The following is a 22,680-nucleotide window of genomic DNA, read 5'->3' as shown; positions in this document are numbered from 1 at the left end:
AATAAACTATTTTATCACAGAAAAAGCTGGAAATAATCCAATGCATTTTATATTATGAATACAAAAACCAACCACAAAACCAGTATCTACCATCAAGTACGGACCAATTTCTATCATTCATTAAGCAGTTCCAGGTTGTATTCTAGGCTCTTGAAATACAGTAGTAAATCTTTCACATTTTCTATCTTAGCAGAAAGTTATGTCTGTATCACATACAGAGAGAAAATGGATGAAATACCAAAAACAGATGATCAATCTATAAGTGCATCAGCATATAATAAAAACTACAAAGCTCTCAGAAGAAAACAGAATATATTTCTGACCTTGGGTTGGGCAAAGCAAAGGTTTCTTAAAGCAGGACACCAAAAAAGCACAAATAAGAAAAGAAAAATAATTTGATAAATTAAACTTCAGTGAAACACCTGCTTATATAACAACCATTAAGAAAAGGAATCAGCAAGTTACAAAATTGGAGAAAGAGTTAGGAAAATACACATCTGACAAAAGATGGATGTCCAGGATATGTAAATAACTCTTCCAACAAAGAAATAAACAACCTAATAAAAACTAAAATTAAAATTAAAGATAAATGGAAGTCTAAAAATTACTTTGAAATGTATCCAAAAAAACTGAACTAATAGATGGGTAGAGCATTAGACAGATTAGTATGTGTTAAAGTAGGTACAGAGTAAAATATACTATAGGTGGTCAGTATGTAAGTATTTACAGTAAAATTCTTTCAATTTTTTTGTATATTTAAATTTTTTCTTAGTAAAATCTTGATGAAAATTATCCGAGAACTGAAAAAGACTCATTAAAGAGGTAAGAATGATCTAAGAACTAGAAAGAGGCACCTATAAGATCCGAAAACAGTTCCAACCACAGTGTAAATGTCTTTTAATGAAATAAAGTATCATCTATGGAAGAAAAAGAAAGAAAAACACTGGTGAACAGTAAGTGAAAGACAAAGTCATAGAAAATGAGCAGCGGGGTAGGCAAGAACTAGATCATTAGTCACTACTAATGACATTTGTCACTACTGTACACCGAGATAATGAATTTAGATTTTACTTTAAATGTAAAAAAAATCTATGATATAGGCACAAAAAAACCTTAAATATCAGCAAATTAAGTTTAAATATACATTAAAACTGTGCTATTTAATATGGTAGCCATATGAGGCTATTAAATTAAATTAAATTACATTACATTAAAATTAAATTAAAAGTCCAGTTCCTCAGTTGCATTAATCATGACTCAAGTACTCTGTAGCCATATGTAGCTAGCAGGCACTGTACTGGATAGCAGAGATTACAATAGAACATTTCACAAACAGTTTGATTGGACAGTATTGCTTTAAAAGAAAACACGTCTCATAAAAATGCCAACAAAAGCAATCATGCAAGAAATTGAAAACTTGTTTTAAAAACATACACACACACACAAGTTAAAATGAAAAGAAAGAAACTGAGAAAAATTATTTACAAAATGTCAAAATTCTTACCAGATAAAAATACTTAAAGGAATTCTGTCAGTTATCATACAACATATACTGAAGGGTGTATTCAGAGCTGAGGCAATAAATTGATAACTGACACAATATCCTAGCACATTTACCATCTATGGGTTAGCAACAAGTTACAAACTCTGCCCACAAAGAAGAGGAAATAACACAAAGGTCACTGGGGATTACCTCGGAATTCTGCCTACCACACACAGGGGCAGAGGTGGATACTGTCGCAAACTTTCAAGTGTATCTGGCTGTATGGATTAGAACCTAAAAGTCCATCTGCAGAATTTGTCCTAAAGAAATACTTATGAACGTTCATCAAGTTATTTACAAAAATATTTACCAAAATATTAGTAACAAAAAATTTAGTAGCACTCTAAATATCTAATAAGAAAATACTGAAATAATAAGGAAATAACTTAAAATAATTATTTTTAAATAAATGCAGCCTATTTTCTATCTCTCCTTCTATAAACATGTTGGACTTATATACACTTTGGGTTTTTTTTAATACTTCGTTATTTGAATACATGTAAATCTTACCACTGTTTTGTGACTGCAACCACGCACAGTTTGTTATGCAGTGGCACTAGTGTTTCTTCCATGGCAAATACACAATATTCTACATTGGTCTTTGATCATAATAGTTCACTACTGCTTCCCAGAAAACAATGGCTGTATGACATTGCTCTGATTGCGACCATTGTTCTTAAATGTTTCCTCTGCACATCCTACTTATAGTTGCCATATTCCATGTGTTCATATAAACTTTGTTTAAATATCCCACTATCCTCTACACAACTCTGAACCCAGCACACATGTTCAAATAGATGCTCTGATCTCAGTCTGAACTATTTGAATACTTGCTTTTTTTGAACCAATTTTATAAGCTACCATGGAAAAAATATAGAGTCTCTCTATCAAGAAATATATACTTCCTTATTTCTCGGCTCACATTTTTTTCACATCTCTGAAAAAAGCATGTATCTTACAATCGACGTATTATAGTTTAACTGACAGGTCTTTCTAATCTGGTGGTACATAAAATAAGGGCACGATCTTACAATTAATGGCATCTTTTTTGGAAAACAAGGTAGAGAAAATATGGTTCTGTGTGAACAATAGAGTTCTCTGATAACCTCAAATTTCACTACCTAAAATTGCAGAACCAAATATGCTCTAGAAACGCAGCTGTGATTTACAATTTGTTCTCACCCATTTGTTTTCAGAACCTTAAGCTTTAAAAATTTAGGGAGAATGCTTGAACCCATGAATTTAAAGCTTCTTAAAAGTGACCTCTGAAAATATCTTCTCTGAAAATATTTTCATGAATATAAAACTACACCCAATTAATTAGATAACAGGATTATATCACATATTAGGAGTATTTAATTTGTGACTCCACAATCAAGTTCTTCGATGCTTCATTTGCACCCTGTGAAGTCATCATCACGAACTATATATTCTATGACTAAACACTATACAATTTATTTAAAATAATACTGCAATAAGTAGAAAAGTACACAAAATAAGGAGCCACAAATCAATTTTCCTGGAAATTTTATAAATTATTTTAAATTTTATTGCAATCCTTCGACAATGACACAGAAGTTTTCTATATTTTAATTTTGCTAAGACTGGCTCTCCTTGGGGTATAAAAATGACTAGGTGTGTGTTCAATAACCAAGAAATACAATCCAACTTAAAAATGTATGTCCCTGATTTTTCCTTATCTGTTTCAAAAGTTTATATTTTCTTAACCATGTGTCAAAGTCCACTCCACTTATACAGACATCTTTTCACTTCTTGAAGAACTAAAATATGTATTGCAGGTTTTAAGAAAGTCTGAAGTTGTTAAATATCTACTCTTCCAGTAATGTGATGAGGCAGTGAATATTTTTTAATTAAAAACATTAAAATGAACTATAAAAGTTACTTTTAAACTCATGTGCTGGAACTAAGTACCTTCCGTTATTTCAACAATGACCAATAGAAGGTTCACTTATTCTATGCAACGGTTAAGGGCAAAAGCTATTATTTAACTTAATTCATTTTAAAATTCTAATAAATCTGTTAGGTCAGACATTAATACCAAAGTACTGGCTCACACTGACAAGAGTTACATAACTTTTTTTTTAAGTGTTCGACTGAATTTAAAGACGTTTGTGTGATAAGTCAATCCTGTGCTTTTGTTAGCCTGCAGCAGATTCAAAACCAGAGTTGGTTAGAACAACTAATCCAGCAGACATTTTAGGAAAGGAATTGCTTCCTAATCATTTTGGAGGCCAATAATCATTTTTTCTTCTGAATCTAATACATATCTCCTGAATGTTAATTGTAAAAAAAAAAAAAAAATTAAGCTATTATACTGAATATACATAGAAATTTCTCCACATTACAATTGTGAATCTTTCATAGAAGTATTTAAAATACATTTGGCACCGCATATAATAATTTCTTCATGTTTCACTGAATAAGATTTACTACCCCAAAAGAAGTTTCCTGAGACAATAAATCTTGAGGCTCACCATACAATTAAGAATTATCTTTATTAAGCATTACTGTGATTTTTTTAAATCCTCCTCTGAAATGGTAAATGAATGAGAATGAAAGGATCCATCAGGCTACATTCTATTTCAATAATGAATGATACACTAATAGACCAGATAATTCAAAACTGAACACTAGAAATATGAGACTACATAAAGTTATCCTCATTTTATCTTATATCTGCCTTTAAACAAAAATAGTTTCACCATTATATCTGTAATTACATATACAATTAGTGAACTATTTGTCTTGGCCAAACACTTCAGAACTATAAATTTATATTCCAAGATAAAATAAGAAAATAAAGAGGAGCAAGGCAACAACTAGAAAGTAAATCTGAATGCCATATAAAATACATATAAATAAAACCTAAATTTCCTACCTAACAAAGTATGTAAAAAATAATAAATGCTTATAAAACTCTTATTAAACTAGATAAGCACATGCCCTTGAAAAATTAAATGGAGTAAAAGCATAGCTTTTCTTAATCTGTTTAACCCTCTCAATCATTATTAGAAATATGTTCATATTTTTACTCTTTCACTCTACATAGCAAACATTTTACTGTCAAAACAGCATAAATAAATCAATGTAAATATATTTTCCACAGAATTTTAATAAAGCAGTCAAACTGGATGAATCCAATGAATCCAAGCAGAGAAAAGCAATACATTTATTGCTAGGAACTTTCAAGAGATTATTAGGTCTTTCCCTTTTTTAAAAAAATTTATTCTATTTGCACATGTGAGATGAGTGAGGGATACAGAGTCTTGCTTGTTTTTTTAATCAAGTATAATTTCCTAAAGCCATTCAAGATTGATTCCTTGTGTGTTCTTTGACTGGATCCTAACTACATACAATCCTACAGGGAACATAACTTATTACCCTTAACAGGAAAATATGGAATTGAGAGATGCAGACAAGCAGGAAATAAAGAAAGAAAACTTACTATTTCAGCAGAAATAGACCTTTGCAAATAGGAAATAATTCAAGATCAAGTTTAGTCATATTAAAGTAAAAATGGGGAGTTTAACAAAAAAGAAAATGAATTATTTTTGCCAATCTAGCAGAAAAATAAATAGGCAATTAGGTAAGAATATATTAGCCAATCTTACTGCTTTATAAATGGCTAAAATTTTAGAGATCTTTTTATCTACTTATATACTACTATGCTATGGCCAAAAATTAAGGGGAAAGTAATTATAAAATGTAAAACGCAGCTTCTCAAACTAAGAAAACAATAATAGAGCTTTACAACTTAAAATATTGTCTGTCTAGCAGCTCTGATGCAAACTTTCCAAAACATCTATTAAAATGCCTATGAAAAACGCAGGATGAAAACTTTAAATTTTATTTTATACCAGGACAAAAAAGTCCATATGCTACCGGAACTTCAACACTGATTGATCTCTACTGAAAATTTTGGTCCATGGACCTTATATACTGTGCAGGCAGCAGCAAGCCTGACCAACAAAAATGACCCACTCCCACTCCCTCACTGTCCACTATAGATCACAGACGCAAGGAGAAATCAGGCAGCTTTTCCTCTATGTGTGTCTACAACATCATGGGGCAAACCACTCCTACATCTTTTCTTTCCCCATCTTATAATACATCATTTTCAAAGTGTATCTATAGACACTTGGTGGTCCTTCGGATTCTTTCAGGTGGTCCATTAGGGCAAAACTATGTTCATTATGATACTAAGCAATAATTTGCCTTTTTCGTTATCGTTCTCTCATGAGTATATAGTGCAATTTTTCAGAGGCTACATGACATGATATCACAACAAATTGAGCAAAAAGGAACATGAGAATCCAGCTTTAATTAATTAAGCCAGACACTCTTTTATTTGTAAAAAGGTAAAACAAAGCCACTCTTTACACTAAATTATTTTTTGCTTTAGAATGTATAATTATTTTTCACAAAGTGTTATTTCTATTAATATAGTAAGTTTATTGTTGTTTTAAAATGAATTAATATTTTCTTTTTTAATTCCTAATATGGTAACTATTACAAAACATAATCCGCACAAATAAAAGCGCTTCAGAGTTTCCTAGAATTATTACAAGTGTAAAGGGGTTCTGAGACCAAGAAATCTGAAAACTACTGTTCTAGACAGTCTAAGTCCTTTAGAGATTTTTCACTTCCTTTACTGATACAAACAGCAAATCCAAGAAAATAACTGAGAAGGAAGAATATGTGTATTAGTTTTACAGTCACTCATAAAAGAAGTGCAGTAGTTGAAAAAAGAAAGATCCCAGAGAGTAGAACATATTGAAGAACATAATATTCATATACTCCATCTGTTCAGAGGATCATGCAATAGAGGAAAAAGAATATTCCATTTCATTTTAGCACAGTCTCAGTCGGACAATCACCATGAATGTCAACTGGAAGGCCAACTGAAATTTAAATAGAGTGCAGATAAGAACGATCTATAATCCTGTCGACTAGCAAGCACTAGGATTAAATGGATCTTTCATCATTTAAGGAAAGAGAAATAACATCATCATGAAAACTCATAGGAAAAGTAGAACTTTAAACATAAATTCCATTCAAAAAATTTCATTAAAAAGGAATAAAGTTTTAGAAAAGGATTATATACTCAGTAGGATGCCAGAAGTCAAAACGTCTTAAGAAAAAGATAGACCAAGTAATAAGAAAAAAGCTAGATGAAAAGAAAAAATAACAGGATGAGATTTAAGGGAAAGTAGTAAAATAAAAAGTAAATGTTACAGAAAAGGGTAAAGATCCCACTTTAAAGAAACTGACATTAGGGAAAAATTAATCTTTCATATGAGACCAAATCTCGAGATTTTCCAGACTGCAGGGGAAAAATAGAAAAAAAATTAAACCAATTATGTTGTACAGAAATAAGCCACATCCAAGATAACAATTTTAAGTATGTCCAAAGAAGCCAGAATACTCAGAACTGATGCAAGAATAAAGGGCATTTAATAGCCACATCTTTCTTGAAAATGTCCTTGAGTTCATACTGTAGTTAAAGATGGTATGTCCTTTACCCTCTCTAACCAGAGACACCAATAAAATGATAGGAATGAAATTAACCCAGAACAATAAAAAGCAATTGGAAGACCATCAGAAGATGAGAAAGATTTCAATAATTTCTGAAATACAGAGAACAGAAACCTGTTGACAGATAAACCACAACATTGGAGGGAACTTCACTGAAGAAGAGGGGAGAGCTGACCATCAGTAAAGTGACAGCTGAGGGGAACAACTCTGAAACTGCTGGGCCATCAAACAAGAGCAATGAAGATCACGTATCACTTAGCTATTACATTTGGAGATTTCTGCCATCTTTGTTTCAGAACACAAAAAAATTATATTCTGATGAATAGCTTCATCAGAATATTTCTACCCTAAATACTGGCTAATGTTTACAATTTCCTTCATCTAAGAGTAGCAAAGTAAGTTCCAATAACACATAGGCAGAGAATCCATGAAGAAACCCAAACTGTAATTCTGTTTACATTTCTTTAGTCAAAAGTAAATTGTATGATGTAAAAGAACTTAATTTCAGCTCTAACAAAAACCAGAAACTTGCCCCGTGCTTTAATCAAACCCAATGTTTTCAAATTACTGAAACTGTAGCATAGGTGCAACTTTCTCCTTCTGGAAGTCGCATCTAAGCAACAAGTAAAGATTTTTGTGTGTGATTTTTATTTACCAAAGAGATTTTTTTTTTTACATAATCCCAGTTTTCAGCATAACTCAGAGGCAAATATAATCCACAGACTCTAAAATACAAGCATAGGCTACAAAAAGCAGCTAGAATCTGAAAGAAACCTCAAGAGAAAAGTGGCTAAGAAAAGTTCAAAGTGCGGCTGGAAGAACTAGCAGTAGATCTCAGAAACTGCGCCCAAAAATACATTCCCTAAAAGTAAATGTATTGCTCTTAAGTACAAAAGCTAATTTCAGTGTTTGAAATATTGAGTGCAGCAACCAGGGTTAATAGGGCTGGGGACAGAAGCACTCCAGCTCCCAGACTGTTTGGAGAAACAGATTTGGTGGATCTACTTTAAAGAATCACACAGAAGAGCTATACTGCCTAGAACGTCTGACTCTACAGTGAAGTTTTAGGTAGTATAATCTAAAATTTTAATCACTCCATGTACGCCTCTATAGCAACCTATTGCAAATAACTGATCCAGGAATATCTAATTTATTTAAAGATGAGTATTATTAAGAGAACTAATATAACATCAATACAAAAATACCAAATGAAAGAGGCAGAAATGTAATAAGACATTGCAGAAATAATGCCCTACAATGGATGAAAATTATTACCAAGCACTTTATCATGACTTTAAAAATTAATAAAACTCTTGCTACTATAAAAACAACAAAGCAAAAATGTAAGGATTCAAGGGAAAAGATGGTATAACAACTAAATAAGATAGAAGATAATATGACAAAACACAGGGAAAAAAAATCAAGGGAAAAAAATCATCATCACAGAAATGAAGATACAAGAGACTATATATTTAAAGGACACGACAAAATGAAACAAAATGAGGGGAAAAGAGTTTAAAAGGATCAGGGCATCACTATTAGATTTAGAGCAGTGGTTCTCAAAGTAGGGTCCCGATACCAGCAGCTGCAGTTCATTTGAGAATCTGAGAGAAACTGCAAATTCTCAGGCTACCACAGACCTACCAAAATCAGAAAATCTGAGAGTGGAACCTTACAATTTTTTTTAACAAACCATCCAAATAATTCTGATGCACACTAAAGTTTGAGAACTGCTGCTCTGGAAGCTGGAAAAGGGGATATAGAGTGAGCACAGTCAGAATGCTCGAAAAGTAAAACCAAACAATATAACATCACAGATATTTAAAGATACAAGTCAATAAGACTTAAAACTCAAATCTACATATTAAAAGGGCATACATAAGTGCCAGAGAAAACTAACCTAACAATCAACTTCAAGATAAATTAAGTAAATTACTGAACTTTAAAGATGAAAAAATAATCTTTTGAGCAAAGAGACAAAAAGATTAAGTTAATTAAAATGGGGGCAGGGGCAAAAAAATCAGACGACATTTTATTGCTTCACAGAAAGAATAATTTTAGAAGACAGTGGAACACTCACAGGTTAAGTGTGAGTCAAGGATTTTATATCCCTCCAAACAACCCTTCAAAAGTAAAAGTTACATCATGCAAACATGTTCAAAGATACAAGAAGAATTAAGGGATCACTCTTCTCATGAAGTATTCTTGAAAACAACACTGAGAGATAAACTTCAGCCAAGCAAAAAATTGCTGAGGAATTTATGAGAAAAGGACCACTGTTTCAAATCATTAAAGAGCATTTAACTGTAAAATAAAACAAATGTGAAGATTAAGATAAAAGAACAAAAGATACATATCATCTATCCAATAATATGAAAACAATATAAATAAAAATTGACAGGAGAAAGAGAGAAAGGATGGGTTGAGACTCCAAGTTCATAATTTAATTAGAACAAATCAAATAGTAGTGTATAAGCATATTTAACAGTATGGAAGTAGTATTATTCATTAAAAACTAATAGTAGAGAAATGGGAGTAAAAGAAGAAAGATGAAAACACATGCTACTTATAGTATTAATAGGCAGGAATTTAATAGGTGATGTGTAAAGAAATACAGAACTACAGATATCATATAAAGATATAATTATGACACTAACCACTAAACCAAAAAATACAGACCATCCAAATATCAGAAAACTACAAACACATTGCACCCACACACGTTTTAACGGCAGAATAAAAGATTTATGGTTAACTATAAATATAGAAAACGTAACATAACGTCAGCATTGATACCCAAGATATCTATCATATGGATAAATGTACACAGAATAAATCATCACTTTATAAAAGTTATACATGTCCACAGGAGAATTTGCACTCAAGTGTTTACAGCAACAAGATCCATAATAACTAAAAATTAGAAACAAAACGTCCATCAACTAAAGAACAGATAAATGTCATGTATCCATATATTAAAATATTATTCAGCCATTAAAAGTAATGAAATACTGATTCGCACTATAAAGTAAATGAGCTTTAATGACATTAGGCTATGTAGAAAAAAGCCAGTCACAAAACACCACATGTTGTATGAACCCATTCTATGAAATGTCCAGAGCAGGCAAATCTATAGACAGAAAGTAGACTGGTGACTGTCAATAGCTGGAGGTATAGGGAAGAGTGAGGAATGGTCGCTAATGGATACAGTTTCTTATGAAGGTGATAAAAATGCTCTAAAATTTATTGTGGTGATGGTTGCACAACTCTGTGAATTGTGCATTAAATTGAATTCAATGAAATCGTACATTTTAAGTGGGTAAATTATATGATATGCAATTACATCTTAATAAAGCTCTTTAACATTCTAAATAACAAGTTACAGTGTAGATCACAAAGAAAAAACTGCAGTATACAAAACACAAACCTAAAAGAATGCAATTCCAAAAGAAATGAAATAGTAAGATAGACAAAGGCAAATATAAACAAAAAGAAACACAATATAAGTCACAATCTTAGCAGACAAAAAAAGATAAAACAAGTCAAAAAAAGAATAGTTCATAATATATAATAAATCCAAATGAATAAGTAATATCTATGAATTTATCATCACCAAAAAGAGTAACATGAGTATTAATGAGGAACTTTAGAAGGCATTATAATTAAACAGACACTAGTGTTAGGAGGCTTTCATTCACCATTCCTAGTCCATGATAAACCAACTGAACCAAAAATAAATATGAATATAAAAAACTAAAAACAAAAACATAATTAGAAAGGTAAATCTGACTGACAAATATCAAAATCTTGACTAAGAAAATTTTAAATATCATTATTTGAAATGTCTAAGAAATAGTCTAAAAATTGATTACAACTTATAATAGATTCCAAAAAGCAGAATAAGTACAGGTAATATTCCTTCATCTGAGCACAATAAAATTTAACTAGTAACAAATTCTGAAAATAAAAAGGCCTTTCCACCTTGAAACTTCAAAAACACTAACAAGTGTGGGAAAAACAATAAATAAACCAAAATTGCAGAATTCTTAAGAACGTAACAAAAGTTATCAGATATCATATTCTAGACAGCAGACTATGGCAGGCTCAGAGAAAGGAATGAAAATTAATTAAGCACCTAACTCAAAAAGTTAATAAAAGACAATAAAATAAAGAGAGGTACAAAGAAGGAATTAATGAAAATCAAAGTAGGCTTTGCTTAAGAAACAAGCAGAAATTTTTAAAAATTAATCCAAAGACTGGAAGGAGGGAAAATAAAGAGCTATCATTTTTAAGAAAAAAAGTGACAAAGCATTCAACTAATAAATCGTATGAGAGAAAATAACCATAAAAACAGAAGAAATTTAAAGTTTTATAATCAATTACTTTCCTCAACTCCATACGAATAATTTTAAAACATTAATGAAACGGATATTTTACTAAGAATCATAATTTACGCAAATAGATTCCAGAAGAGAGTGAAAATCTAAACATTTCAATTTCCACAGAAGTGAAAAAAATCTAAAATCTGTTAACCCAATTCCAACATGCTAGGGCCAAATAGTTTAATGGGAGGATTTCACAACACCTATAAAAACTAGATAATTCTTATGCTCTTAAAACTACTCTAGAACATAGAAAAATAAGAAAATCCTAAATTCTTTTTATGAAGCAAGTATAATACTGATGTAAAAATTTCCAAAGATTTACAGAAAAAAAAGCATTTATGAACAACAATGTAAAAATCCTCAATAAACGTCAAAAAAAAAATGGACAGTACATTTTTTTAAAAAAAAAAGAGAAAGATTCTATGTTCACGAATAGGAAAATCTGTACTGTCAAAATGTCAGTTCCTCCCAACTTGACCTATAGATTCAATGCAAACCCAGGCAAAATTCTAGCAAATTATATTGCAGAGATCAACAAAGCGATTCTAAAGTTTATATAAAGAGGCAAAAGACCCACAATAGCCAACATGATATTGAAAAACAATGCTGAACAACTAACACTCCCTGACCTTTAGACTTACTATCAAGCAACAGTAATCAAGACAATATGCTATTGGAAAAAGAACAGGCAAATAGATCAGTGGATAAAATAGAGAGCCTAGAAATAGACTCACATAAATAGAGCCAACTGATCTTTGACAAAGTGGCAAAGGCAATACAATAGAACAAAAATGAATTTTCATCAAATGGTACTGGAACAACTGGATATCACATGCAAAAAAATGAATCTACACCTTACATCTTTCACAAAAATTAACTCAAAATAGATCAGATATCTAAATGTAAAACACAATACTATAAATCTCCTAGAAAATAACACAAAAGAAAACTTAGAGGACCTCGGGGTATGGTGTTGACTTTTTAGATATAACACCTAAAGACACAATCCATGAAAGACATAAGTGATAATCTGGACTTCGTTAAAATTAAAAACTTCTGCTCTGTGAAAGACGATGTCAAGAGAAAGAAAAGAGCCATACGCTGGGAGAAAATATTTGCAAAAGGCACATCTGATAAAGGACTATTACCCAAAATATATGAAGACTCTTAAAGTCAACAAAATAAATCTTTGAATTAAAAAATGAGCCAAAGACTTTAAGAGATACTTCACCAAAGAAGATGTACAAATGAAAAATAAGCATATAATAAGACAAGCCACATCATATGTTATTCGGGAACTGCAAATTTAAAAAACGATGAGATACCACTACACACCTATTATATTGGCCAAAATCCAGAACACTGACACCACCAATACTGGCAAGGGTGTAGAACAGGATCTCTCATCGCTGGTGGGAAGGCAAAATGATAAGCCACTTTGGAAGACAGTCTGGCAGCCTTACAAAACTAAATATACTTTAAACATCCTATCCAGCAATTTCAACCCAAAGAAATTGAAAACTTATGTCCACAAAAAACCTGCACACAAACGCTGACAGCAGCTTTATTCGTAATTGCCAAAACTTGGAAGTAATCAAGATGTACCTCAGTAGGTGAATGAACGAATAAAATGTGGTAAAAAGAAATGATCTACCAAGCCATGAAAAGACTCTAAACGTAAATTACTAAGAAAAAGAGGCAATCTTAAAAGGCTACATGGTGTATGATTCCAACTACATGACATTCTGGAAAAAGCAATCTAAAAAGATAGTAAAAAAAATAAGTGGTTGCCAGGGGACAGGAGAGGAAAAAGACGTGAACAGGGAGAACCCAGAGGATTTTTAGGGCAGTGAAAATACTCTGTAGGATATTATAATGATGGATATATGTTGTTATACACTTGTCAAAACCCACAGAATGTACACCACCAAGAGTGAATCCTAATGTAAACTATGAACTTTGAGTTATTATGATATGTCAATGTAGTTTATCCTTGGTAACAAATGTACCATCATAGTGAGTGATTTTGATAATGTGGGAGGCTATGCATGTGTGGTGGCAGAGGGTGTAAAGGAAGTCTCTGTATCTTCCTTTCAATTTGTTGTGAACTCAAATCTGCTCTAAATAATAATAACAACAATAATGATAATGACGATAACATATCAAGATTAAGTAGGCCTTAGCCCAAGGACACAAGAAAGCTTCGGTGTTAGGATATATTTTCATGAAATAAACAGAAAAAAAAAATAGTATTATATTATAGCAGATAAAAAGCCATTTGACAACAGTAAAAGTAAAATGACTCAGTAAAAGAACCAGACACTTGTTTAACCTTATAAAATAGGTTTCAAACTCAAAGACAACATTATACTATGAATAAACACAAGCATTCCCACTCAAATCAGGAACAAGATAAGAATCCTTAAAACTATTACTACAATTTAAAATTGTACTCGTGTGTAACTAAATTAGGCAAGAGAAAAACTGATGTAAAAAACATCTAGTTAAACTATGTCTATTTATATGACTGAATACCTAGAAAATCCAAGAAAATCAACTGAAAAATTATTACACAGTAACAAAATACAGCGAGAGTTTGATAAAGTTAGTATACCAAAGTCAACAGCTTTAAAAACTCATTTTGAATAAAAAACGTCTGCTAAAGTCCCGTAGCTAACATCATACTTAGATAAAAAACAAAATTTCCCTGCCCAAAGATAAAGAACAAACAAGGCTGTTCATTCTACTTCTATTCAACATTAAATGAGAGGTTCTAGACTATAAAATAAGGCCAAAAAAGAAAAAAAAAGAAGAAAGGAAAAAGAAGGATGGAGAAGGAAGGAAGGAAGGATGAAGGAAGGAAGGAAGGAAGGAAGGAATAGGGAAGAAAGAAGAAGGAAGGAAGGAAGGAAGGAAAGAAGGAAGGAAGGAAAGAAAAAGAAAGAAAGAAAAGAAAGAAAAGAAAGAAAAAGAAAAGAAAAGAAAAGAAAAGGAAAGAAAAAGAATGGAAAGAGAAGGAAAGGAAAGAAAAGAAAGAAAAGGAAAGAAAGAAAAGAAAAGAGAAAAGGAAGGAAGGAAGGAAGGAAGGAAGGAAGGAAGGAAGGAAGGAAGGAAAGAAGGAAGGCAGGCAGGAAGGGAGAGAGAAAGAAAGAAAGAAAGAAAAAGAAAGAAAAGGAATCCAGATTGGAAAGAAAAAAGTAAAAGTGCCCTATGTTTGCATATAATAAGCGAGATAAAAGATATAAGATCAATATACAGAAAATCAATGTATCTCTATTTCTATATATTACTAACAATTAGAGTTAAAATTTTTTAAATGTTATTTACAATAGTATCAAAAAGTATGAAATAAATCTGCAAAAAGTCAGGTGAGTAAAACCTGATACTTAGAACTACAATAATTTCTGGGAGAAAATAAAGAAAATAAAAGAACATACCAGGTTGATAAACTGGAAAAATGGGACATTGTAAAGATGTCAATTCTCTACCTAAATTGACCTATGTATTCAACACAACTACAATCCAATTCCTAGCAAGCTTTTTTGTAGAAATTGGCAGATGACTCTAAAACTCATATGAAAATGCAAATGACTAGAATAGCCGAAACAACTTCAAAAAAGCAGCATAAAGTTGGAAGACTAAGTCTGATTTCAAGATTTATATAAACAAAAGTAATCAAGATAGCATGGTACCTGTGTAAAGATAAACAATTAGATGAAAGAAATATAAGTCTATCAATAGACCCAGACATATATGACAATTTATTTTTCATAAAGTTGCAAAAAAACTCAGTGAAAAAAGGAGGATCTTCCTTCAATAATTGGTATAAAAACAACTGGATATCTATATGTAAAATAAACAAACAAAAACCTATCAATAAGCTTAAAACAACCCAAATTTCTATAACTATGAAATAGTTAAATTATAGTATGCTGATAAAATGGAAATTTGTGCATATGTTAATAAAAAGAATTAGGGCAATCTGTATGTACCACTATTAAGGCCAGGGGACCCAATATATATTGCTATTAAAAACAAAACAAGGTGTAAAACAGTGTTAAGAATCACCTCTTAGGTAAAAGTGGTAAGAATATAAATAAATATAGTTGCTTATGTATGCACAAAGACATTCTGATGGATACACTAAATACTTATAGCATTGGCTACTCTTCTGAGAAGATAATAAAATGGATAGAAAACTTTCAGAGAAACTATTAGCTGTGTCACTTCTAAAATTTTGTTAACCATATTTAATCTATTAAAATAATTCTTTTCCAATTAGCCTTCAAATTGGAAATGCAAATAAAATTGTAAACTGAGAAATTGCTACTTGTTATTATTATTTTGAATGCTGTATTCTAACTATGTATATTAAGATAAAAACTGAACAACTCATTATCCCTGCACTGTGTTTGATAGATTAAATTAGACAAAATGAAGAGGTTGTTAGCAGAGCTATACTAATAAAGTCGTAAAATCAAAGTTATCTTGAAGATTTTTATAGATATACAGAAATGAAATTCTATTATTTTCTATGAAAAAGTATACATTTTTCCATAGCTGTAAATTTTGTTTAAAACCAGATAAACACTAGCCCTCCTCATAAAAATGATATATACTTCTCTGACAAATGTTTTATCACTCATAATATCACTATTTTACTATACTCATTAGCCAAGATAAAAATAATAAGAATCTCTACAGCAATAATCTATCAACTGTAGCTACTATCCTGTATCTGGTGCTACTATAGTCTTGCCCTTTAAACCAACTCTGCTACAAAATATGCTTTCTTTCTGTATTCTACAACCAAAAACAATTTCAAGAGAAACTGAGAACGAAAAATAACAGTAAAAACTGAAAAGGGGGGAAGGGGAAACTAATAATTAAAATTCCAAACATGAATTTAAAAAATTCCAAATATGCTTTAAAAAAAGCCTACAATTTTAAAAAGGGGTTATATAAGCTAAGTATAAAGAAAAATAGTAAGAGCATCATGTTTTTCTATTGAAAAACTACATTAAGTTGTTCAACATAACTGATAACTGCTTCAGATCCCTAAAGAACAGTTCTCATAATCATCTACTGCCAAATATTTCTAAACAGCACTGATTTTGACTAATGAACTATACTAAGTCACATTTTCTTAGATGCTGAACTTTGAATTATGATAGCACAAGCTGTCAAATTAGCTTTTTTAAAAACGAATGCAAACTGAAACAATTTGGCTTCTGCCCAACTTTCACACTGTATTTATAATTTAGAAAATATTTCTGTAAGAGAATATGGCTCCAATTAGCAGATTTCCACTAAGGGTAGGGTCCACATTAAGTGTCAACATTATCTTTACCCTATCAATTGGGCAGGGCACAGACGTGCACAAGCTCTTGCAGGAACTCCTATAAATTGCCTACTGCCAAAAGACACACAAAAGGCAAGAAGTGAATGTGGGAAGATCATAGCAGCAGAAGTCAACCAATAGTCCTATGCCAAACAGGCATTATGCAAAATATTAATGAAAGAAGAATGATAAGTTTATATTTGTTGAGAAGAAGGCAGGCAACAGTGGTGGGATTAAGGGCTAATACCAAATTGAGTGGACATGAGTAGAAGCAGATAAAATACAATAAAAACTTACATCATCTAACATGGGAGGTTATATTAGAAAAGAGTTTAAAAGATATAATTGCATATGTTGCTATATTTCCTATATTATTCTATCATAACCACCCCTCCTCCAAAAAATAATCATCCCACGGTACATCTTTACTGTCAAATACTATACAGCAGCTAAAAAATAATGCAGCAAATCTCCATGCACCAACATGGAAATATTTCCAAGCCATACTGTTAAGTGAAGAAACAATAATCCCAGAATATTTAACATGATGCATTTTAAGTGTTCAAACAACAAAAATAAATAATAAAAGAAAGTCATCCATGTACATACACATATGTAAATAAATTTTTAAAATAAGACTATGTACTAAACATTGTTGACCTTCAGAAGGCCTAATGGGTTATTTTCACTCATATAACTCTATACTGCTTACAACTTTTTAAAAAATATAATATGAACAAACAGCCATGAATCAAAAACTATGATGAGAAATAAGGAAGCAACCTAGTTTAAGTTTCCATTACTGAGAATCTTACTAAAGAGGAGAAGACCTGGTAATTGTACATGTGTTTTTCAAAACAGGACTAAATTCAATTCAAGTAATCTGGAAAAATCAAGACAACTGGGCAGAAAAATGTCATTCATGTTCCTCTCACAAGCTGAATTAGGATATATTATAAGTATTAATTAGAAAACATTACCTTCCTTGAAGTATAAATGTCAAAAAATGGCTTATTTCTGACACTAAATGGTTCCTGTGTTTTGTCAATGAGACCGGTCTTCATTTTTTCATGTCGGGGATTTATTATTTCTCGTTCTATACACTGCAGACGAATATTAAAATCACAATCTCCAACCGGTTGTGCCTAAATTAAATGAGACAATTATTTAATTTCCAAATCTAAAAACTATTTTTTCAGCATAATTATCAAGGCTATCACATTGTATATAGCAGTCTATATAAATAGCATCCTATGGAGCTGCCCAACGCGCACAGCCTGCAAAACCATACGTGCCAGCCTTGAAAATATATGACTAATGACAGAAGCATACCTAAACACACACACACACAGTTATTTACTTTAAAATTACAAATGCATAAAATAGTATGAGAAAGGGGTATAAATCTACTCATATAAACTGATCCAAAATTTTCATATCTGAATTAAAGTATTAATATATGATTAATCATTTTTCTTATTTATATGAATTAGTAAAATTATATGAATTAGTAAAACTTGTATAAAAACTAAAATCCACATAATTCAGGAAAGTATAAGGAAATACTATATCAAAATAAGCAACATCGGCATGTTTTTTTGTTTGAAATGCTAACACTGCAGGCATCAATAAGTAGAAGATATTAGACAAATACAGCCTCAACTCTGAAAATTAATATAGAACAATGTTTGCAAAATATATTTAATTATACAGTTATAAAGAACTCTTCTGCCCTCATATGGATATATGGTATATATGGGGTGTGTGTGTATAAAATATGTGGTTTAAACTATGAAATAAAAAGTGCATGTATGTTTTTGTATGAGTTGAGGGTAGGGGCTTTGCCCTATCCTAATGGCATATACAAATATTGCTTAACATCATCTAGATAACAGTACTGGTCCAGATTAGCAGCATCACCTCAGTGGTATCTCAAGTACCTCCCTTCTTTACTTTCCAACTGGACACCTTTCCACACATTTTTCCCATCTTTTCCTCTTCTTCCTCTTCTCTACTTTATATTACTCAGCTTAACGTTCACCCAAATTAATGTTTACAAGGGATGGCAGCACTTGCTTAGTTAATGTGAACATTAACTAAGAGCAGGAGAAAATGAGCAAGAGCTAGGTATGTTCCCTTTACATAGAACTATATATAACTTTATATAGGGTATTTATTGAGGAAATGCTAGTAAATAACCACACAGGCCATGTGTAATCTTTTCATGTCACCTGCGTCATCCAAAGGATGAAAAACCTAAAATGCTAGGTTTATTTATTAGGCCTATTACATTAATTCAGACCCCTATAAAATTAAAATGGAATTAGGAAGCCCTCTTTTTTAAAGAAAATAAAAAGTCTAATAACTGTTTAAAATGTATTAGTCTAAATTCCCTCCTAGATATACTTCACTTTAGAATATACATAAATTCACCAAAGCAAGAAAAGGCTGAAAGCAAGTTTACCTTCAAATCCACGCTGCCTATCATAAAGGAAGCTCTTGATAGACAGGTGTTGAATCATTCAGAATGGACTACAGAAACATTCAATAACTGTTGACTAATTGGTCTCCCTATTTTGAGTTCTTTCTCATTTCAAAACACTATGCATGCTACCACTGGAGTTATCTTTCAAAATAATAAAAATATGATCATAGCTTTATCATATCTAAACCTTTCAATAGCATCCTATTACAAACAGAATGAAGCTAAAATGTCTTATTCAAGTAAACTGGACCCCTACTCACCAATCTATTCTCATTTCCTGCTATGTCCCATATACTACCACACATCAAGTGCTAACAACCATCTGATGCTCCTGGTCAACAAGACTCAATTCTTCAAAATTAATCTGTGTCACTTTATAAGTAATTCCACACTTCAACGACTCAACAATACCCAGAGTAAATTAGAATACTCTCACCTCTGCCTTACTTCTCATATATTTCTATATCTCTCATATACTTTTGTTGTTATACTTATAATATTACTGTTTCTTTACATTTATAGTCTCATCCATAAGACAAATTTTGTACCCAATCTAAACACAAATCTTAACAAATGTACCTATGTATATTAACTTTTAATAAATTGCATACATGTACAACTCTGTGCTATAAAAGATATAAAAACTGAATATATAAAAAATAAGCAGAAGTTCTGTTTTCTTCTCAAATCCCAATGAAGTGCTGTGGAAGTGGCCCTCTTTGGAGATCAGCACATTAAATTATGAATTCCTTGAAGGTAAGAAAACATGTCTTATTCATCTGTGTATACCCAATACCTCGAACAATACTTGACATATAAAAAATGGTCAATGAAAATTCTTGCTGGACAAAAGAATAAACTAAATAACTAAAACATTTTTAAATATTATTAAAAAAAATTTTTTTTACAACAATGACCTTAATTTGGTGATTCAAAATAAACAAAGTGGTTAACCATCAATGAAGGTTCCACAGCAAATTAAAGAATATATGATGCTTTCAATTATAAATATTCTCTAATATCAGAAAGAATGACTTTAAAACCAATGAAATATAATAAAAGACACTCAATAAATACTTATTGAACGAACACTTGCAGACCTAGAGATGAAAAGTATAACTTAATCATTTTTACAGCAAAATATGGATGAATTTCCTAAACAAGACACAAATGCGCAAACTTTGCATTCTAATAAATTTAATTTCATTAAAATGAAAAATTTCTGTGGATCAATGGATACTAATTTAGAAAAGACACTGCTTGCCACATTTATAACCAAGAAAGAATTAAAATTCAGTAAAGACTAATTCCTACACATTAAGAAGAAAAAAAAACTGGCAACCAAATAGAATTAAAAGATCATTTGAACCTGCAATTAAATCACAAAAGAAAAATCCAAAAGAGTAAAAATAAATGTGAAATATGCTTAACTTCATTAGTAATCAGGGAAAAGCAGATTAAAACAAGATGAGATATTATTTCACACATATCCAATTGACAAAAATTTGATATCTGATAATACCAACTGTGGTAATTTAATACAACTACTTTTGAAGAATTTAGCAACGCAACTAATATAATAAAGCTGAAGTTGCCAATTTAATCAGAATCTCCATGCTGTAGGGATGAGGGACTGGACTTTTATAAACACTTTCCAGGTGATTACATCTCAAGAATGAGAACTGTCCCAGAGAAGCTGTGACACACGTGCACAAGAAAAAATGTATAAAACTGTTCAATATAACTGCAGTACAGCAGCAAAATATGGAAACTCAAATGATCGTCAAGAAGAAAAAAGATAAATTTCATATATTTATATAATATAATCATCAACAGTAATTAAAGTGAATGAACAAAACCTATATATTAATACAGATAAAACTCTACAAAAAATGTGAAGCAATGCTGGGTACCACAATACAGTACAATAACATTTATATAACACTAGAAACCTTGCAAAAGAACACCATATATATTTTATAGACACACACATTGGCAATAAAGGTCTCAAAAATACTCATGAGGATAATAACACCAAAATCATGGTAGAAGTTGTTACCTCTGGGTAAGAGTGTTAAGGATAGGATGACAGAGGTGTGTATAAGAAACTTCTAGATCTGTAGTGATTTGTTTCTTATTAGTAAGAAAGTAGAGTAAAAATGACAAAGGTAAGCTTCAACAAATCTGGTGGTCAATACATAAGTATTCCTTATACTGTCTACACTTTTGTGCATGCTTAAATTTTTCATATTTTGTTAAAGAATTAGAAGGCTACTGTCTAAGACAAAGTTCCCAGGCTAAGAAGTAAACTTGCACTGAATACATTTTAAAGCAGAGCTCTGTATCAAGAGGCAAAGGACACAGTGCTCAATCACAAAGAAACAAGGCCACCCCCACCCTTTATGTCTCATTATAGGCCAATGAACATTATTCCAAGGTCTGTGACAAGAGTAAGTAAATTCTGGAAAGCATTACTTTTGAGGAATACAGTAGTCATAAAGAGAACAAAATTAAAACATGATGGTTTCTGACCCTGAGTTTCTTATATTTGAAATTCTGTTTGAAATACAGAAATTCAACAAAAAGAGATAGATTGAAAATTTCCAGGAAAAAATGCCATTATGTAATCTGGATTAATATAATCATGGATCTGAATATTGCAGTTTAAATATATAAACCCCAAAAAACAACTTTTTAAAAATTTTGTTATACATCTTCAAACCTTAGACCTTAATACTTTTTATTCCAGAATTCTTAATTGCTTTCAGTCTGCTTAGAATACTAAATGATCATACAATCTGCATAATATATTTCTAGAGCAATGATTATACCTTTTCATAGATGTACACTATTGAGTTTCTCCCATTTACAGAATTCATCGCGTACTACTTAAATAATTTCGACATTCAATTAAACATTAACAGGCAAACAGATTCTTGTCTAGTCTAAAACTGTAGGATAGAGAATATAATTTCTCTTTTTGATATCTATTTACAATAGGGAATTTTATATTTTGTTTTTAAGTTTCCTGCTTGTGCTTAAGAATAATATATTTTTGCCTCAAAGTTACATATTCAACACTTGATCAGTTTCTCTCTTTTTTTGAAGTGGTAAACAGTAATAAAATGGGAGGACTTATTTTTTTTTAAATCAAATACAGGATAACTAAAACCAAGAAGTTTCTATTTTACAATATACTATCTTGTTTTATCACAGTTAAACTGTTTTTCTTTACTCACTTGAAATATCTAAAGAATCTGAAGACAAAGAAATGTGCAAAATATTAGGCAATAAGAGAAAGAAAAGGAGATGTAAAAGTATTAACAAGATAACAATTGAATAACACAATTGTTATTCAATTGTTACAATT

At 31.0% G+C, this 22,680-nt stretch overlaps 1 protein-coding gene across 1 annotated transcript in view; it reads right to left on the bottom strand.

Annotated features, from left to right (window-relative positions):
• Positions 1-22,680, bottom strand: part of RNGTT (RNA guanylyltransferase and 5'-phosphatase) — a 241,283-nt gene that overhangs the window by 138,058 nt on the left and 80,545 nt on the right. The window contains 1 exon segment of the mRNA XM_039853170.1: positions 17,806-17,970. Coding sequence (XP_039709104.1) covers positions 17,806-17,970 — 165 coding nt within the window.

The sequence above is a fragment of the Pteropus medius genome, unplaced genomic scaffold (assembly GCF_902729225.1).
Source record: "Pteropus medius unplaced genomic scaffold, Ma_sr-lr_union100, whole genome shotgun sequence".
Taxonomy (NCBI): domain Eukaryota; kingdom Metazoa; phylum Chordata; class Mammalia; order Chiroptera; family Pteropodidae; genus Pteropus; species Pteropus medius.
This window is presented reverse-complemented; position numbering and strand designations above follow the sequence as displayed.